At 47.4% G+C, this 19228-nt stretch overlaps 1 protein-coding gene and 1 long non-coding RNA gene across 2 annotated transcripts; one reads left to right on the plus strand and one right to left on the minus strand.

The window, feature by feature from the left end:
• Positions 1-1949: 1949 nt before the first annotated feature.
• GPR139 (G protein-coupled receptor 139) lies at positions 1950-15766 on the minus strand. Its single transcript, XM_053957837.1, has 2 exons — positions 15646-15766; positions 1950-2884 (listed from the first exon to the last, which is right to left on the minus strand). The coding sequence occupies exons 1-2, from the start codon at positions 15764-15766 to the stop codon at positions 1950-1952; spliced, it is 1056 nt and encodes a 351-aa protein (XP_053813812.1).
• On the plus strand, positions 15585-16580 carry LOC128796311 (uncharacterized). Its single transcript, XR_008433774.1, has 2 exons — positions 15585-15687; positions 16249-16580. It is a non-coding gene; the product is annotated as an uncharacterized LOC128796311 (long non-coding RNA).
• The last annotated feature ends 2648 nt before the right edge of the window (positions 16581-19228 follow it).

Here is a 19228-nt window from a genome sequence, read left to right on the forward strand (position 1 = left end):
CTCCTCGCAGAGAATTGCTGAGCAGCTCTGCCACGGGGAGGGCCCGCAGCGTGTGGTCCTGGGGCCCTGGGCATCCCCTCCCTGCCCTGAGCGAGCCCGGGTCTCTCTGGAGATCTTTGCCTGGGGCCCTGGTGTCCATGGCCTGTGCCTTCTGCTGCCATTCCCTTCTGGGGAAGGTGAGCCTGGGTTTGGTGGGGTTGGCTCTTGCAGGATGTGGGTACCAGGCCTGGGGCCCTGGTGTCCATGGCCTGTGCCTTCTGCTGCCATTCCCTTCTGGGGAAGGTGAGCCTGGGTTTGGTGGGCTCGGCTCTCGCAGGATGTGGGTACCAGGCATCGTGCAAACACGACCTCTGTGGCACAAGGGAGCCAGGCTCTTGTCCTCAGCAGGCCTTCACTTGGCATTTCTTAGGGGATTTGCACCAAAGCTGAGCCATCCATGTGTTTTAGAGAGATGTTTTCAGCCCCCTGATCCCACCATAGCAGGACTGACTGGATCCTCAGAGGACCTCTCTGTGTTAGTTCCTGATGCACCACGAGCTCCCTGCTGGCACTGGAGATGGGCACAGGCACAAACACAGCGTTAGCACCAAGCTGCCACTGATCCTGAGGATCTGCTCTGTGCACTGACCACGCTGGGCTTGTGTTCACCACACACCTTCACTGCCCTCACACCAGTGAGGCTCTAGTAAGTGCCCAATGAATAAAGAGTTTGTGGCATGTGGCTCCAAGAGACCACATGCCAAGATCTGAAAGGGAAAGAAATTTAAAAAAATGCGTTTTCAGCCTTCCTGTAAATCTTATTTTCTATACTTAGCATTGATAGGATGCTGCTCTTTGAGTGTGAAGGAAGAGAAGTTAACCTCCTTTAAATAAGTTAAATACTTAGATCAGCTTAAACTAAGGCTTTAATATTTTTACTGCTGTTGGGTATTTAATGGATTTCTTTCACAGTTTTTTTTTTTCTTTAACAACTATGGCAAATCTGCAATAGGATGGCATCATTCATCAGGAGAAAATCTTAAGCTGAGGTTTTTATATGTTAATCCCTAAAGGCCTGAACACAGGGGACAACTAAGTGAGAATCTGTATTGATTAAGAAGAAACTTGAAGGCTCTGATCACTGCTCAGAGGAGCAGCTTCGGTGAGAACTCTGCTTTAGGCAGGACTTGGTTTCACCCTTGAAAGTCCTTAGATGCCATGACTGAAAAAGTTGGGGAAAGATGCTGCTTTTGTTCTTGGCTCTAGAAACATCCCTCCCTCCCTCGAGTTCCCCTGTCTCAGTCACATTCTTAAATAACAACTTAAAACATGCAAATATTGGCAGCTTGCAGGATTGCCTTCCATGCCAAGGCTGCAACAGGTACTGTATCGGTCCTCGAGCCTTGTTCAAATGAGCCCAAACCAGGCTTGTCACCATTTGTGTCTCACAGGCTGCCTCCTGCAAGGAGGTCTTGACAGCACAACTGTGTGTGGTGGCATTCCATGCCAGAATCAACACATAATTTTTGGCAAGTGCACACTCCAGAAATGGCACCTTCCACAGTACACAAAAGCTTCTTTTTACCTTCTTGATAACAAACTGATGGTCAAGTAAGGTTTTGTTGTGTTTTAAAAGGTTGTAATTAAACACTGCTGTGGCTTTGCCCTTCTGATGACTTTGGATTGCACTGGTGTTGGGATGCAAAACGTTTGAGTGTGACTGAACACTAAGACTTGAACTCTGAAGCATATTCAAAATGCTGTATAAGAGATGGAGGTGTTTGCCTTCTCACTTTTGCTCCTAAAATCAAGTGCTCCTGTTTCCTCCCGAGAGTCTGATCTGCCCCTGGCCACCCAGGGAAATGAAATCAAATGACTTCTCTTCAAAACAGCCATTTCAGAAAATTACATCCTGAAGATGTAACCACTTGAAAGGAACTTGCACCCAGAAATTCCAACTATTGGCCTTTTCATGGTGATATTTTTATAGGCTTCCCATTCTTATCATACTGGTAAACAAGCATTTTGATGCAGTGAGAGTTGGCTGGGGAAATCCAAGGGCTGCTTGTTATGGAAAAGTTATGGTTTGTATAGAATTGCACAGGTTGCTTCTGACACTTAAAGAAGGCTTTCAAGGTGGCAGCTGCCATTGTGCGAAATCTTTTGCTAATAAAACAGTAGAGGAAGAAATTAATTGCAGTGTTCAGCAGTGCCAGCATATTGGCGATGTCCGACACAATATGGACCAGCCAGCTGTTGTTTATAGGGGACACGTAGAGGTGATACAATATCATGATTATTCTTGGCGCCCACAGTATGGCGAAAATAGAAGTTATAGTAAACAAAATGGCTGTTGTTTTCCCCGTGGAGTACCCTCGCAGGCGGAAATTGCTCTTTCGCCGCAGCTTGTACACAATGATGGAGTTCAGGATGAAGAAGATGGAGCAGGGCACTAAGTACACAGTGAAGCAGTGCACCCAGATGAGGACGTGGTGCATGGATGTGCTGATGTAGTCTTCAATCCAAATGTTGGGCCACCAGTAGTAGGGGATGCTGGTCAAAAAGCAGGTGGTGTAGACGCTGACGATGACTTTGCGAGTACGAGCAGGGTAGGAGACCGTGTGGTACTTGAGGGGGTGGCACACAGCGATGTACCGGTCGATGGTCAACGGCACCGTAATCCAAATCGACGTGTGGATGGAAGAAAATTCCAAAACCTCGATTATTTTGTCCAGTACCTGAGGCATCTGTTTGTTTAAGATGAAGTCTTCCATGAGGAAGTCAACAAAGACAATGAAAAAGAGAACCAGGATGTCAGCAGCAGCTAGAGCTAGAAGGTAATTATAGGAGGACTTCTGCCTGCGAGCAACAAGCTGGGAGAGGATGATGACTGTCAAGATGTTTGCTGTGGAGAAAGAAACACAGAGTTAGGCTATTAAGATGTAACATCTGCTTTTCTGAGCACTTCCTTGAAGTTCTTCAAGCACTTGGCAACACAACCACCTTAATAAAGTTCAAGAAACCAAAAGGAAAACACCCCAGTCGGGTCTCTCAGAGAAGCTGTTGCAATGACAGGAGCATGTGGCCCTGCTTTCAGCTGTGAATCCACCCCCTGAGCAGGGGGTTCTGGGACTCCTGTCTGAAAACACAAAAGGAGTGGTAGCAGGAGGAAAAAAGATCATTCACACATTTATTCTTATTTCCCACCTTGTTTTTTTCACTTTTTCATATAACAAGGGATGAATGAGAAGGGTTGTTTATATTTATATAGAATATAAACATCCTTTGTAGTAGTTGAGGGATTTGCTGGAGGACTAAGGTGTAGCCAAATTTTAACTACTTTCTCTTGTTTACTAGAACTTACTGTGTAGTCTTGAATTGGAAAAAAAAAATAAATTCCTATTATCCTATAAATATATTCCTATTATTCCTACTATCATTTTGGCTAGAATGAGACAGACAAGATTGTTCCCATTAGAGGCTGGTATCACTTGGCTAGAATACTTGAAGAAGTGTTTAAAAATCAGAGATCTGCTTTACTGTACAAGTGACTGCCAAATGTTTGTAGTTGATACTTTCCCAAGTTCTGTAAATCACCTCTTCTGTGCATTCAATGCTTCAAACATTTCTGCCAGCTTTGATGGATTTCCCAAAACATTTTACAATAATTGTAAAGATGCCTTTAAACCAGAGAATAAGGAAGTTGGTAACATAAAGGTAATGACGGCCTAGGACATGTCCTACAACTGAAAATGCTTGGTTTTTTAAAAACTGTTTTACTTGGCACTGAAAAAACTTCCTCCTTCATGAATGCCTTCAAAGCCTGCTGTCTGGGAGCAGATTTCTGCCACAAGGGAAACGAACTGCAGCAGAGAGAATGATCTTGACTAACAGCCCTCACCTATTTTTGTGTTAACTGAATGTATTAATTTTGTATCTTGGAAAAAAAACCTAAACCAAACATGACAATCAACTGACTCTTTTCCTATATTAAAAAAAAAAAAAAGAAAGAGAAAAAAGAAGAAGCACGATCTTTCCAATGGTACTCTCTCAAATTGCCTTCAGGGGAATTTTCCCAATTCTGTCCTCCATTAAGTGAATGCAACTGCATTGATTTCAGCTCAGTGCAGACGTGGGAGACAAGAGGTGATACAGCCAGAACTGCTGTGTCATTTTTCACTTACTTGCTTAGAAATGCCTCTGCTGTGCCTGCTGATGAGCCCTGGAGATGCAGTGAGTGATGTACTGTCAAGGAAATCCTCGAGCTGGAGTGTTTATCATGGCTCTGCAGCCACTGCTGGTTTTGGCCAGCCAGGCTGACTGGCTCAGCTTCACAGATATTGGATGTGACCCACGGGGTGCATCTTCTCTTTAAATCCTCTGGATCTGACTCATTCCAGTCCCAGCAGCTGGAGCCAGTGAGCAGCAAGGGGGATGTCTGAAAGCACTGGTCCCTGCTGGTAACTCTGGCCTGACTGCCAGAGCAGCTCCTGCAGGGATGCTGAAGCCATGCTGTGTGCAGGTACAGAGCCCTGCTCCTCACACTTTCTATCTACTGCAGGGGTCCTGCTGATGGTTCTAACCCCACTCTGTTTTGCTACAGAAGCAGATTTATGAGCAGTCTCTTGTACCCTTTGCCCCTGCCTCTCTCAGGGATCCCAGCCACAGCAGTGTGCTGAAATGCAAGTTATTTATCTAAGGCCAGTGAGCCCTGCTTGGTGAGGCAGATTAGAAAATTGATCTGACAAACTACACACGAGATCTACACATTTTTTTTCTGCAAGGGTTACTGTATCTTGTATTGGAAATGCTTTCCCTGGGATCACATTAGAGCTTTTTTCTTGGTGGATGATATGAAACATCATCATTACCAATAACACCATTTACTTTGTGAAAACAGTTACATTCTGGGGTGCAGCAGAAAGTTGCCAGTATGCCAGGGTCTAAGCACAGGGTCTGTGAGTATTTTTCCTGCTGCAAACTGTTTAGGGAAAGTGTAGATGAGCTATGGATGCCTCAGTCCTTCATCCATTTCCTAGCCAGTGTTAAGTTGGTCCTTGGTGTGTCCTCAAACAGTATCTAAAGCTCAGTAAAATGGGAAGTGGGTGGAAGTGGTCACACACCACTCTGAGTGACCAACTGTGTCCTTGTGCCAGTCTCTCAGTAACTCCTGAGTGTCTCCTCAGTGTCTTGCTCTCCTGTGGGCAAAAATTACCCACTGGGGGTGAAAGGTGATAGAAGAATATTTGTGGCCAAATTTTAACCTTGCTGACACTAATTCTTGCACTAGCATGGTAGTCTGTGATAAGAACTATGGCATTGATGATGATGATGATGATGATGATGGAGATACAAAAATATTTGTCTCTGCTGTAATATAGGTGGAGCTACATAGAGCTGCTGGATATGTCAGCACCCCTAAGTTGTCCTGGATGGTACACTGCCCAGTTCTTGCAGTGTGTGTTTTAGATACTAAGTGGTTAAGATCATTTGAATTTGAAAGAGATTGATCACTGTGCTGGGAGATGATTAGGGGATGACAGATGGGAATTTATGCCAGCATCACTTGCTGCAGTGCAGTATTCTGAATTTATAAATATCTGTTTGAGAACCAGGGCCTGATTGGGGACTAGCTGGCTGAAGCCTTGAGGTGCTGCTGGCAGATTTAGAAGCAGTTGTACAAAATGGCAGTCTCAATCCTTTCCCTCCAGACATGAGGACGTGAGACATTTGAGACACAGCATCCAAGGGTCTCTGATACTCAAACACCTTTGCTCCAGGTTGCTTCTAAGGCAACCTTCTAACTCAGCCAGGCTTCATCACAGGACACCTACATCCCTCCTCTGACACCTCTTCTGACTTTATCAGCTCCTGAGTACAAACTGCAGCACCAAAATTCATGCCATTGGAGGTCTTTTGTGTCTGAGAGGGATCTTTAGGAGTAACTTTGTTCCCTGCATGGATTTGGGTTTACTTCCCACACCAAAGCTGTGCTGCCTTGGCTGCAGAGCCTGGGCAGTCTTCTGTACCTCAAAGCAGTGCCTGTGCCCTAGGGCACAATTTTGCCCCCAGCTTCTCATTTTGTGGATTACAGTCATCACCCAAATAGTGTCTAACACGGCCTTTGCCGGGGATTTGAAAAAGTCCTTTCAATCACTATTTTCAATGTATGTGAGCTTAATCAGGAGAGATTGCATCTGTCTAAAGAAGAAATAGGCAAAGTTCTGGGCTTTATTTGTGGGTTTTGTTTTTTTTTAATTGAGAGCACTTTGCACGTACCCAGCAGCCTGTGCAGTCAAGTGGCCTTTGCAACACCAGCAGGAGCTCCCTGCATTGGGCACAAGGCTGGGGCTGTAGTTCAGCTCAGCTTTACAAACTACCTACATGAAGCAGCCACGAGTGTTGATCATTGAGCGTGAGAAACATTAGGTCATGGAATATAATGGACACCTTTTACCCAACACAGTTGTTGCTAGGATCGCCACAAATTATTGTGTAATGTGTGAAACTTCTCTGCAGGCTTAGCAGTAGTCACCTGACTGGCACCGAGAGACAGCTTACGAATGGGAAATTTTTAGTTGCTTCAGGAAAAATGTTAGTAACACCTCCTTTTCAGATTTAAGAACTCCAAGAATGTAAGTACAATATGCTAAAAATAAGCGGTGAGAAAAAGGGATGTTCTGGCTTGATGGGGATAGATGATTTCCTCTAAGCTAGGAGGCAACATTCAAATGTAAACAGGTACTGTGTCTAGCAGGCAGATCTGACCACGGTTCCTAACACAGCTGCTCACCAATAGCTGCCAGACTGGAGATGAGGATGGCATTCAGCCCTTATTTTGTGTGGGAGCTCTCTGGAGAAGCTGATGGCAATGGGTGATTTCTGACAAAGGTGCTACATAACACAGGTTATTAACAAAAAACAACCAAGAATACTGTGGCAATGTAAATACATTATAATTACTTATGTTGGCTATAGCTGGTTATGTGATCTTTTTAAATGACCTCTGGATGCTGTTTGCCCTTAAAGATGGTAGGGCAGGTCCACATTTTCCTCTTACAACCAATGTAGATCAAACTCAGTACTGGAGCAGATGGGGACAGACTGAACAGTGGTTCAGTTTGTTCCTCTCTTTTATTATCATATCCTGAGTTCCTTCCTTAAACTGTTGTGAAGCATAAAGGGATACTTTATAGAATATAATTAGTGCAATACAAGTTTTGTCTTCCCAGGGAGTTCCTGTGAGGATTGATTTTTGAAAATAAATGGATTTATTTGTTGTTCAGCTGTCTGAGTGCTGTCAAACAGCACATAGCAAGGCACCCCATGAGGGAAGAGCTGTCAGCTTCTGCTAGTGCCTGCATCATCTCCCAGGGAATGGAGAGGGGATATATGCCAAAAAAAAAAAAAAAAAAAAAAAAAAAAAAAGCATCATAAAATAAAACTATGGCAGGCATGGACACAGGATTGCTACGGGAGGAGATTTCACATCTTGTATGAAGGCCCTCGTGTGGCTTGTGCTTAGAAAATCCCATGTGCAGGGACAAACCATGCCAGTTCTGAGGGTGGAAGAGAACCTGGAGGTAGAGGATGCCCCAGCTCCTGTCCAGGACAGCCCAAACTCCCTCCTATGCGCAGGAGCCTGGGTTAGCTACTGCCAGGAAAAGACAGCACGGCCTTGTGCTTACAAGTCACAAGTGAATGAGACAGTCAGTGCCAGAGGCCAGATTCTGACAATGAAATCTGGCCTCTGGAGCCGTTTTTCTCACTGACAGCATTTATTAGCTGAGATGGCCCTGGGGAAGGATGCAGTGAATGAGGTACTCTGCTCTGCAGCTGGCATTAGCCATCAGTGGGGCACAGAGGCCAGAGAAGGATTTCAATCCAGCACAAGCACTTCCTCACTGTTGGAGGGCACAGGCACAGCAATGGCATGGAGCTGCCAGTGGCTGATGCTCCCTTTGAGCCTTGCCAGCCACCGAGGCTGGAGTGCAGCAGCTTGTCTGGCAGAAAGGTGTCATTACACTGTGCTGCTTTTGGCTCTCCTAGACCACTGGAGTTTTTCTGGATTAGTCTCTATAAAATAGGGCTATTTCTGCAGTATGAGAATGGCCCAGAAGGAACACTGGGCTGGGATGTGGGGAGGTCTGGTTTGGGCTCACTGAGGCTACACGTGTCTGAATGTGACAGGGATCTGGTTCTCCTCTTGTCATCTTCACCCTCCTTGTCCACCTTTCCTGAGAGGGTCCTACAGAGCAGAAAGTCTCTAATGAATCCCAGACATTCCTCCTGCCACTCCAAAGCCTTATTTAGAGGTACCTACACAAGGATCAAAATGTCTAAAATGCATATCTCAAAGTTTAGCCTTGCATCTTGCTACTAGAGCAGTACAGCTTTCTAATGGAAACTGGTCATGGAACAGAAAAAGTGATCTGCAAAATGATGCAGAAATCATAAAAGGAATTTGGTTATTCATGCAACGTATCTGGACAGACAGGGATTTTCAAGGCCATGTGGCTGTCTCATTTGGCAGGTGTCTGTGGCTTCTAAATGTGGGCTGTCAGTGTAGTGTAAGGGGTCTCAAGCTGAGTAACTCGAGCTCCAGGGTGACAAAACCTTTCTACCCTTTTGATACCAAATGCCAAAGTACTGAGGCAGGTGCCAGAGGTGTTTCATGGGATGACTGGGATGGAGAGAGGATGTGATTTCATAAGGACATTGCCATGAATTCTTTACTGAACATGAATAATTAAGAGGATTTTACCTTTGATTGTGGTTTTGCTAAAATAAACCAGTCTTTATGTCTTCCTAAAGCATTAGGTAATGCAATAGGAGCTCATGCTTGCAAACCCCATGGCCAAGCTTTCTCAGAGTCTACACCGATTTTACACAGTATGCAGGAAATTACAGGCTTTGTAAAACCACTGCAGTTTGGCTTTATTCCCCCACGGAGAATATACTGCATCCCCGCTAGATATATCACTCTCTGGTGTGGTAGTCAGGGTACTGAAAAAAACACACTTGGAGTGAACAAATATGTGAGAAATATCTTAGTTTGATGTAACTGACTGACAGGTCATTTGTCTTGAGACCCAAAGCAACCTCTAGAGCACCTGTCCATGCAGGCAATACTCCATATGATGGAAAAGATGGAGAGGATTAATGACTGTACATTGCAGGGACTCTGTTCCAGGTGGTAGAAGGGAAGATTTCAGCATTACAACAGGCAAGGTTCTCTTTTCTACCATGGATAAAGGGATAAAATTATTTTTGGTCATCTTCTGTACTGCTAATTCTGGTCCTGCTTGGCTGCCTGCACTTCACTCTCTCTGCACAACCACACTGGGGTCCTGAGGGGCAACCTAATACCATCTTCTCCCATGAAATTACCCCAAGAACAGCACCAAGGGCATTCCAGACACTGGGTTTTAGTATCTATAGTACATATCTGTATTCTGCAAAATGAAAACTGATTTGTGTGTAAGGCCACCTGTAATCAAGGAGTGAATTTTGGCTTTGTTTCCTTTTCTGGTGTCTCAAAGCTAACAAGAAAAGAGATTATAGGCTCAAAAAGACCACCTGAAACAGCAGGCGGAAGCTTTTGTGGACAGGGATTGCTTTGCCTTTGGCGTGTGAAAGCAGAGCACACACCCCACCAGGACATCTCCGTGTTGTTTGTTTGCCTACACCGAATTGTGACGTGTGTGGTTAAAGGCCTTCTGCTGGCTTGTTTCTGCTGATTCATCTCCATTTCACAGAAGGGAGCAGAAAGAGGATGAGGAGGAGAGAACTAAGTAAGGGGGTGGATGAAGAACAGCAGGATATCAGACTGCCTAGTGCTTCTGAATGTTTTGACTTAACAACTGGGGGCTCTGCATTACCCACCTACCGTGAAAACTGGCTGTGCTCTCTCTTTTGTGTCGTTGTCATTTCAAGGAAAAATGTACTTTGGAGTTTTTCCTTTCCAATCCATTTTAGCAGCCTGCCATGCAAGGTTGTGCACTTCATAGTCTGCTGAGCCTCCCAAATATGGCACCTCATTATCATTACAGCCCCGACAGTGTTGCTTCCTACTGACGTGGCAGAAGAAATCCAAAGTTAGCAATTGCACTCTGTCTAGTGACATCCAGAAATGTACAGTCAACTTCTCCACAATCCATGCATTAGCATGGATTCAGCCACATGCTGCCTTTCAGGCTGCAAGATTTTAGCGGCTCCATATGTACTGACCAAACGAAATCACTCCCATCTGCACACCTCTGCTGTCATCAGTTCTGTGCAGGAACAAAATGAATCTCTTATTTTTCATAATGGTTTTGTCCTAAAGAACAAGCATTCATTTTACAATAGGAAATGACTCATTTTAAGCATGTTAGCAGTAGTTTTGTTCCCCTCTGTCCAGCACTGCTACTGTAAATGAGCTGTAGTGCTCTTTAGTTGCTCCAATAGCCAAGCTAAAGTTCTGGCAACCTATTTGTCCCCTTTTTAGTAGGATGCAATGTACTGGCCTTGCATCCAATTCAGATTTTAAGTCAGAGAATATATGGCCTTTGAGTAATAAGGGTGGTTGAATTAGGTCTCAGGAGGGTTTGGTTCTTATTCACTAATGAGCGGCAGCAGAAGAGTGCTGTTTTCTCAAGGTCATAACTCTACATTGTAACAACTCTCCCGCTCATATTTTCGGATCTTCCTTTAGCACTTCTATTTTTCAGGTATGCTGCTATGAGAAAGGCTATTTATCCAGGTGCTGGAAATGGTCTTTAATCAGAAGCCTGTACTGTGATTGCAGAAAAATATACTAGGCAGCAGATGGCAAGAATCCAAAACAAGTCAGACACTTCTACAGTGCTGTGTGCTCTGTGTACACCTACCTCTGCCTGCTTTGGTATTTACTGCTACTACACGCCACGTGAGTCACCAACAAACATTGCTACCTGTTCCCCTTACTGCTCGTGGTACCAACTGGTCACAGCTGTGGGCACAAGGACAGCAATGCTCTCCAGGTCTCATTCCCCCACACAGCCGAGGAGTGGAGGGAACACAGCTGGGCTGCTGCATGGTGGTGGTCTCTTGATCAGGGGTGCTCAGCCCACCAACAGTGCCTGCCTTTCCAGGATGATGACCCAGGCATGCACATCTCCTTATTTCAAACTTGATGTAGAGAGAAGGCTCCAGAAGGATCAGGTCTCCATCTTTTCGCCTTGCCTATGACTGTACTGCAGTTTGCACAGGCACAGTGCACCCACGTGTCAATCCAACACCCTAGGAAGCATCTGCCTTGCTGAGCAAGGACAGCCAGTCTGTAATCTGTTAGGGCAAGATCCATAACGTGTATCTGTCTCTTCACAGAGTGTTAAACCAGTTAGGCAGCCCTGCTGAGCTGACATGTTCCTCCAGGTGAGGACTGCAGCTTCTCTCCCTCCACATGGAGCCCTGTGAATGCACTCTGTGCTTGGCTGGGCTTTGAATGACCCAGGTTGTCCCCATCTCCATGTCACCTTGTTCAGCAGCAGATCTGACATGAACACTACCTGTTTGCACCTTCCAGCTGGGAGCATCCAAGCACGTCCAGGCTGCTTTCCCAAGCTTGTGAAGTCCTGAATCTACATTTAGATCAGTGTGACTGGTTTAATGCAAAAGTCTAAAGCACAAATAAAAGAAACAGTTGTGGACCAGGCTCCTGAAGTTTGGAGTGGCACTTCCCTGGGGTATTGCTGTTAGTCTGTTGTCTCCTGGAGATGCTGTAAAGGTGTTGTACTTTGTGTCACTGAGATGCAATGATCCCCAGAGCCAAGGCATATCCCAGGTAGGCAACTGGGGGAACAAAATGGAACCAGCAATCCCACTGGGACTGGCTAAGAAAGCCAGATTTCACTCTGCCTCTCACACTGTCAGGATGAGATGAGCCCTGGGAACTTGGATCAGGCCAGACCCTGATCTAGGAAATGCTGATGCTCTGTCCTTTCAGCAGCAATACACTCTTATTCCTGATGGAAAAGTGACTGCATGCAAGGCAACTCCATTGCTGCTGCTCCTCCTAATGAAGCAGGAATCAAGGTCAAAGCCAGGTGTCTGCAGTAAGCAGTGCTGTTTCTGTGCCTGACCTTCTTGGTTGTGTTCAGTGGCCCCACCAGAGAAGGAGCTCTTTGGTGCAGCTGCTTTGTGCAGCTCTCACTGACACAGGGACTGACTGAGAGTGACACCTGTTGATCTTTGCTTTCTCACCTTTACCAGCCCCCTCTTGGAGTGAATCAGAGCAATTTATTCACTCCCTCACATCCAACACTATCCCTTCCCTAGCATTTTCTCACACTAAAGCAAGAAATACTTCTATTAAGACTTTTTCCAGCCCCTCTCTTGCCTCCCAGCTAACTGCAGGTGCTGCAGAGGTTCTCTCTGACAGACAAGGGGAGTATAGGTTTAACAGAGCAAGGGCTGCAGAACAGCTCCAAAAATGCTCCATAAAACCTTCCCCTCTAAATGGGAGAGGACCCCACTTCCAGTGCCTCTGCCTCGTGCTTGCACTGGCATTTTCTCCTTGTTCCCTGCAGCCTTATCCTGAGACCCCCCCACTCCTGGTAGCAGGACCGCATACCTGGGGGACACCTTTGCACACTTGCACTCAGGTTTCAAAAAACTGTCTCTGCCTTACCAGCCTCTGCTTAGAGGGAAAAGAAGCAGCCTCCTGGCCCATCGTGAAGACACGATGACCTCTGGTAGGGCTGCAGGCACCTCGGGTGCAGTAGCAGCTGTGCAGGGTCAGTGTGCAGTGGTGGCTCTGTAGGGTGCAGCCTCGCCCTTGTCTCTGTGTGCTACTGCCAGAGCAAGGCTGAAGGGAGTTCACTTTGCTCTCCTCTCTGCTTTTTACAGGCTTTCTAGTGCCTGGTTGAACAGAAAGGGAGAATGAGCCACTGCTGAGAACAGGGTCTGCTGAGGTGCCTGGTTTATACAGGGGTGGGAGGCAGAGGATGCTTCTACTGCACACACAGCCAGGCCTGGCAGCGCTTGGCCTCAACGTGGAGTTGTTGAGTTAGTGAAATTTCCTTCAGACAGTACAGCAGGAAAGGTAGAAACAGTTAACTGGCTTCTCTTCTCCTCAGTCTTCAAGATTTGTGGCAAGGAGTTAACTCTTTCCATTCCAGCAAAACACTGCACTAGTGCTGTGTTTGGGGACAGGGTGTCTTTTAAAATCTTGGCATCATATAGAGCTAATTAAGATCCCACATAGTTCAGGACTCTTTCTAACAGCCACTAGCATCTGGTACCTTCACAAATTTCTAATGTTAAAAACTGAAGAGCAGCTTCAAATTAAAACATGAAAAGCTCTTTTTAACACTGCTGTCACCCTGTACCCCATCCTCAATGAAGCCTGGCTGTGTGAGTCTTCCCCTAAGCACATCCAGCTTGTTCTCATCTCTGTGCAGTCTCATGAATTCCTCATGCACTCAGCACACTGTGCATTTACTCAGCATACTGTACATGTGCAGTGAGTCCAGGTGTCAGTGCCAGTGCTGTCCTCAGACATTGTGCTCTGGACACATCCACACCTGATGTAAGCCCACTGAACTCAGCAGTGCTGCACCACCACATGCTTTGGCTAGTTCTGTTAAGCACTGGCACTAGTGCCACTGCTCTAATCAACTGATGTCTGATCCCTTGAGAAATGCAGGAGACCACTGCTAATTTGGACCATTGCTAATCATGTCTGATTTTAACCATGTTCTTAGAATGACAGTGTTAGGTCTGTAATTACAATGCAATATCCTCAGGGAGCTGGTGCAAGTATGTGCAGAATGTTCATTAAATGATTTTTCTTGTCTGTGCATGCAAGACTTTTCCCCATTTCAGAAACATACAAAGGCAAGCTTAGCCACAAAGTGCTTCATGACTACTTCTTCACCTGATAATCCTGAGAGGGTCTTGCTCAGTTCCTAGGGGACTGGTGCTGAAATCAGAGCCTGTCATTACTATGGACATCTAAGCAGCCCCATAGGAATTAATAAAGAGGAAACTACCTCCTGTCCCCGCTGGCTGGGTCTCTTCAGGTCAGGGCTGAGACTCATCAATGTTTTGGAGCACCGATACTTGCCTGGGCCCTGCATCCTCTGTGGGTAAATACAGGACTTAACTTTCCAGTTCTCTGAACTATTAGCCAATTGGCAAATTTTAATTATAAGCCAGAAATGGGAAAAAAAAAACCAAACCAAAACAACACAAAGCACATCAATTCATATGGAGAGTGGTAATTGCATGCATGCTGCTCAGAGGCAGGCTTCTCTTCATGTCTGATTAAAAATTTTCCTATGAAATAATTGCTTGAAGAAGGAATTGAGGTGAACAAGCATTTAGAAACTGTAGAGTATTACCTATCATTGCTGCTTGCCATTCCACATGGCACTTAAAATGTGTAGCTCTACACGGACACAACCAAACTCTCCTTTATCACCCTTAAAATACAAATTCACCTTGGTGCGTCTGAACTTTTCCCCAACTTATTCTACCTGACCTTGGGATCACTCTAAGTCACTCTCAGGCTGGAGCTGTTAAGCCAGTGAGCAAGACATGCTGTTTGTCCACCCAAGCTGTGCTGGGATGGCAGCTCTGCCCACTGTGACTAGAGCAGCTCCCCTCGGTCCTGCGTGCCGAGGATCTCACTGGCAGCCAAGGCAGCCCCCTCCGGGAGGAAGCACCTGCTCAGTCCCTGTCTGGGCTCAGACTGTACTGCCGATGTGACTCTCGTGTGGCATCTGCACATTTGGGGCTGTGTGCTGGCAGTGCTGCCTCACAGGTGCTCACATCCAAGCTTGGGACATACTTTCCTTCCTTATTTATGCTGTCTCTAGCTTTTCTTGCTCCAAGCATCTTTATAACGTCTTTGTCCCCCTTTTAAGCAGGAAATTTTGCTCAGGATTATACACTCCGGAGACTTCTGCCTGTCAGCTGGGACTTTCTTCCGAGCCTTGTACTTGCATTCAGGGGTCTCAGTGTCAGCATTGCCATTGCTTTTGCAGCACACTGACCTCAAGACTGGACTTTCTACCTCCTGTCCTGCTCCACCAGCCACAGGGACAGGCTCAACATTATGACAACTGTCTGCAAAGCTCCTGACAGCGTGCTCCTTCCCCAGTCAAGTTCCGTGGTGGTGGCGCGTCGTTTACTAAAGCCAGCCCTGCTCACGGAGCCGGGTGGGGATTTGCAGCAGAAAAACTCGGCAGCTACAGTCGCGCTCACTGCCGGCCGGGCAGGCGCTCGGTGGGGACCCGGCCGTCTGGGTACCGCTCTGGTACTCGCATGGCCAAAACGACAATGGCACAAACTTCACGATAGGCTGACTCTGTATGTCAAGTTCAAAGTCAGGATGCCCGAAGCCGGGGGGAAGGCGAGGGCAGGCAGGGACAAACCCCGGGGAGGGAGGCAGCGCCGGGACGGCAGCCGGGCAGGGAGATGCTGCTCTCCGGGAGATGCTGGGGTCAGGGAGACGCTGCTGTCCGGGAGATGCTGCTGTCCGAACCGCCCGCGCTCATCCCGCCGGGCACGCGGAGCCCGGGGCATCCCGAGGACACCGCGGGCGCTCCCCTCGCCGCGCCCCGCCCCGCACAGCGGGCAGGAGCCGCTCCGGCGGGCGCTGCCGGGGCCCCGCAGCCTCGCCCGTCCCGCGGCACTCACCCGGCAGCCCGAGGCAGAGCAGCAGGCTGTAGTAGACGACAGGTGCGTATCCCAAGCCGCAGCCATAGCGGTGGTGCGCCAGGAGCGAGCCGTTGTGGAGGTGGAGGTGGTTGTGCTCCATGGACCCGCTGTCCCCGCTGCCGGCGCTCGCTCCGCCGCACGGGCCGCCCCTCGCACGCTCAGCGGCGGCGGCGAGCGCGGCGCGGCCCCGCGGCGGGCGGCGGCACATGGCGCGGCCCCCGGGCAGCCGGCGGGGCCGGGCCGGGCCGGGCCGGGCGGGGCGGGGCGGGACCGGCCCCCGCCTCGGGCCGCCCCCGCCAGCCCGGCTGCGAGCGGCGACCTCCGCCGGGAGCCGCCGCCTTCGCGGTGGGCAGCGGGCTCGCCCCGCAGCGAGCAGCAGGAAAAGGGGTTTTTCCTCCAAGTTGGCGCACGAGTCAATAGGAGAAGGACAGAGGCGAGGGCTGTCAGCGGCGTGCCTGGCTGCAGCCCTGGGCTGTGCTTCAGACCGCCTGGGGAGGCAGGGGCTCATCCAGCAATGGGCATCTGTGGCATCAAAACGCAGAGCCGGGTTGATATTGCACTGTCCCCCTCTTCTCCCCGCAGTGCCGCGGGGCGAAGGACGGGGCGGCCAGCGGGGACAGAGCCCAGCTCCAGCGGGGACACAGCCCAGCTCCAGCGGGGACACAGCCCAGCTCCAGCGGGGACAGAGCCCTGCTCCAGCGGGGACACTGCCGTGTTCCAGCAATGACACTGCCGAGCTCCAGCAATAACACACAGCGTGCTCCAGCAGGGACGCCCCCGTGGACGGCTCCCGCAGGACAATGCTGAAAGGAAATCAGCATTTCTAAAACCGTCTTCACCCATTCCTTAAGGCTTGTGTACGTCAGTACATAGTCCCAGGTATAACTAATAAAGGATTAGAGTTAGGCTTGTTACGTTGGGGTGATTGAGCCCTGTCCTTTGTGCTACTGAGTGGTCTGGTCAGGTGTGAGTACATTGATATGTCCAGGAGGTCATGGTTTAGTGATAAAATAGATGTTTCATTACAGTGCATACCTACTGAGCAGAAAACAAGATGTCTTTTCACCCAAAGTGTGTAGGGTTGAGCCCCACCGACCAGCGCTGTGTGCTGGAAGAACCCCCTGGGTTTCTGAGGCTGCCAGGAAAAGCCAAGAGGGATGTAGGAGTGCAGTGTGTGTGAGGCTGGTCAAGGAGGTGTGTCTGATGGGATACACACAAGAAACAGTAGGTGGCTCACAGAAGTAAATAAAGATGTGATCCTTACTCTCTGAAAACATCTGACTGCTTAGGGTGGATAATGGTGGACCATCAGGTGACTGAGTAAGGGCTTCTGCGCCTTTGGATTTTTCCATGGTCTTGTTTGAAAAGGAGCTTAGCTTCTGTTTGGAAACACAACCAGGAGGAAGTAAGGCTCTGGTTTTGTGAGGACTTGAGTACTATGCTCAGAAAGTCAGTAAGATTATTCATGTGCTTAAATGCTTAATAGGTCTTTTTGAACAGTACTGAAACTGCTGTCTACCTTCCCAGGTTAAACATGCTGGAAAAAATATGATTTCTCTCTGCTTTTTCAGTGGATGCCTTCATGAAGGTAGGTTAGAGCCTGGTGGTACAGCTTTTATGTGGATGTATTCCTTTTGAAAAGAGTATTTTCTAAAGCATTCATTCAAATAACCAGCAGAAGTGTATAAAGCAGTGTATGTGGGGGTGATTATATAGTAAAAAGTCCTGTGAATTCAGCTTTGTCTGTTTTTTCCCCCAGCTATAGAACCTTCTTTTCTTTTTTTCTTTTAAGTTCTTCTCATGTTTCTGCAACAGACCTGAGGAGGAAAGAGATCTTTTATTGCCTCTTGAAAAAGAAGTGATTTTTCCTGGAGCCTGTTCTTGGGGGGAGTATCAGCAGGGCTGGAAGCGTGACTCACTGTTTTGAAGCTAAGTGAAGCTCATCAGCAAAACAAAACACAAAAGAAGGGGATGGCAGAGGAGCAAGTGATAGTTAAAAAGTGCCACATCCAGTTTGCAGCACTATGAGTTTCTCAACTTTCCAGTTAACAACAGTGAAATGCCACAAGAAGCTGGAGGCAAAGGAAGAACCTCTGCCATCTATTTTCTGTTGTGCTGCCGCCACTTTTAAGTCTGGCCTAGTTTTGAGCATCCTGAGCAATAGGGCTTCCCTGGAGAGGGCTATTTCTACAATAGAAGCATATGTTTCCTCAGAGCTAGAATTGTCTCCAGGGCACAGTTCAGGTAGCTGCTCATGTGCTGAGGAGAGCTGATTGTAGTAAGAATCTTCTCCTCTTGTGTCATCTGGAGCTCTCATAGAGCCTCACAGGAGGCTCTGATGCACACGACATGTTTCTGTGTTGTAAGAGGAGGAAAACTGGGAAATTTGTTCGCATTCACTAAGGGTTCCCTCTCTCCTGCCCTGCAGATGGAGAGGCCACAGAAAGTAAATCTGCTCCTCATACCTCAGTTGGCTTAATTGAAGCTTCTTGAGGAACTTTTCTGCCTTGCTGCACCAAGAGCTCCTAAAGCAGGATGAACTGGATTTCCACATCTTATTTGCTTTTGCTTCACTGAAGTAAAATTAGTGAAATACTTTGTAATATATCAGAATTAAGGGCTCTAACTAAATTGCTCTTGTGTTCTGTGTATAAATAGTATTTGGAGGGGTTTTTGTCCTTCGAACAACTTCAAACCACTTTTGGCCTAAATGAAATGAATTTGCTTGTTCTGCTCTCTGAATTGTGCAGTAACAGAACCCCAGACAGAAATGTCAATAAAGCCAATTCAAAACTAACCACAATGCTTGCTTCTACTTGTAGGTATTTATTTTTAAGCTTCTTGCTGTTTTCTAAAGGAATGACATTTATGTGTAACATCAGGGCCACAGTGGGGAGGGCACTCTGCTGCTGAATTAACAGATGCCTCTGGAGCCTTGAAGAGAACAGTTCTTGAAGCTCATCTCCTAAACAGCCACATGCTCAGACAGTGAATTATATTTATTCTTTTCCTAAGAGCAGTTTATTCTTATCATGACCTGCTACATAACTATAACAGGTGGATGTACTTAGTTTTAAAATTCCAGAGGCACTTGAACTTGGTTAGCTTTCTTTTATTTTTTTTTTCCGGAGGAAATGAGCCTTCCTAAACAGCTAGACAGTGATCCTGGGAGCAGGAGGGTGGAGTGACAAATTAGTCACACACACCCCCATCCACTCGGGCTGTGGTGACTTCAAGAGACAAATGCCATTTACTGAGGGAGTCGGGAAGAGCCAAGTGCTGACTTGTTGCAGGACACTGGTGTGAGTAACATGCCTGAAAGATAGCAAAGGTGAAAGTGGAAGGGCAATGGTGGAGTGTGTAAATGGATTGGGAGAGGCTGTGTGAGGGTAGAGGAGTCTCTCAAAGGAAGAGGTGTTACTTGGCTAAGAATATGTGTGTTAACAGTTACGAGAGGCCATTGGTAAGAGAACTGTTTTAGGGCCTGATCAAGGCTGTCTTACCTTACAGGAATTAAACTCAGAGCTGCTACAGAGAAAATGATACCTGTAGGAATGACAAG

This window comes from Vidua chalybeata, chromosome 16, assembly GCF_026979565.1.
Source record: "Vidua chalybeata isolate OUT-0048 chromosome 16, bVidCha1 merged haplotype, whole genome shotgun sequence".
NCBI classification, from domain to species: Eukaryota; Metazoa; Chordata; class Aves; order Passeriformes; family Viduidae; genus Vidua; species Vidua chalybeata.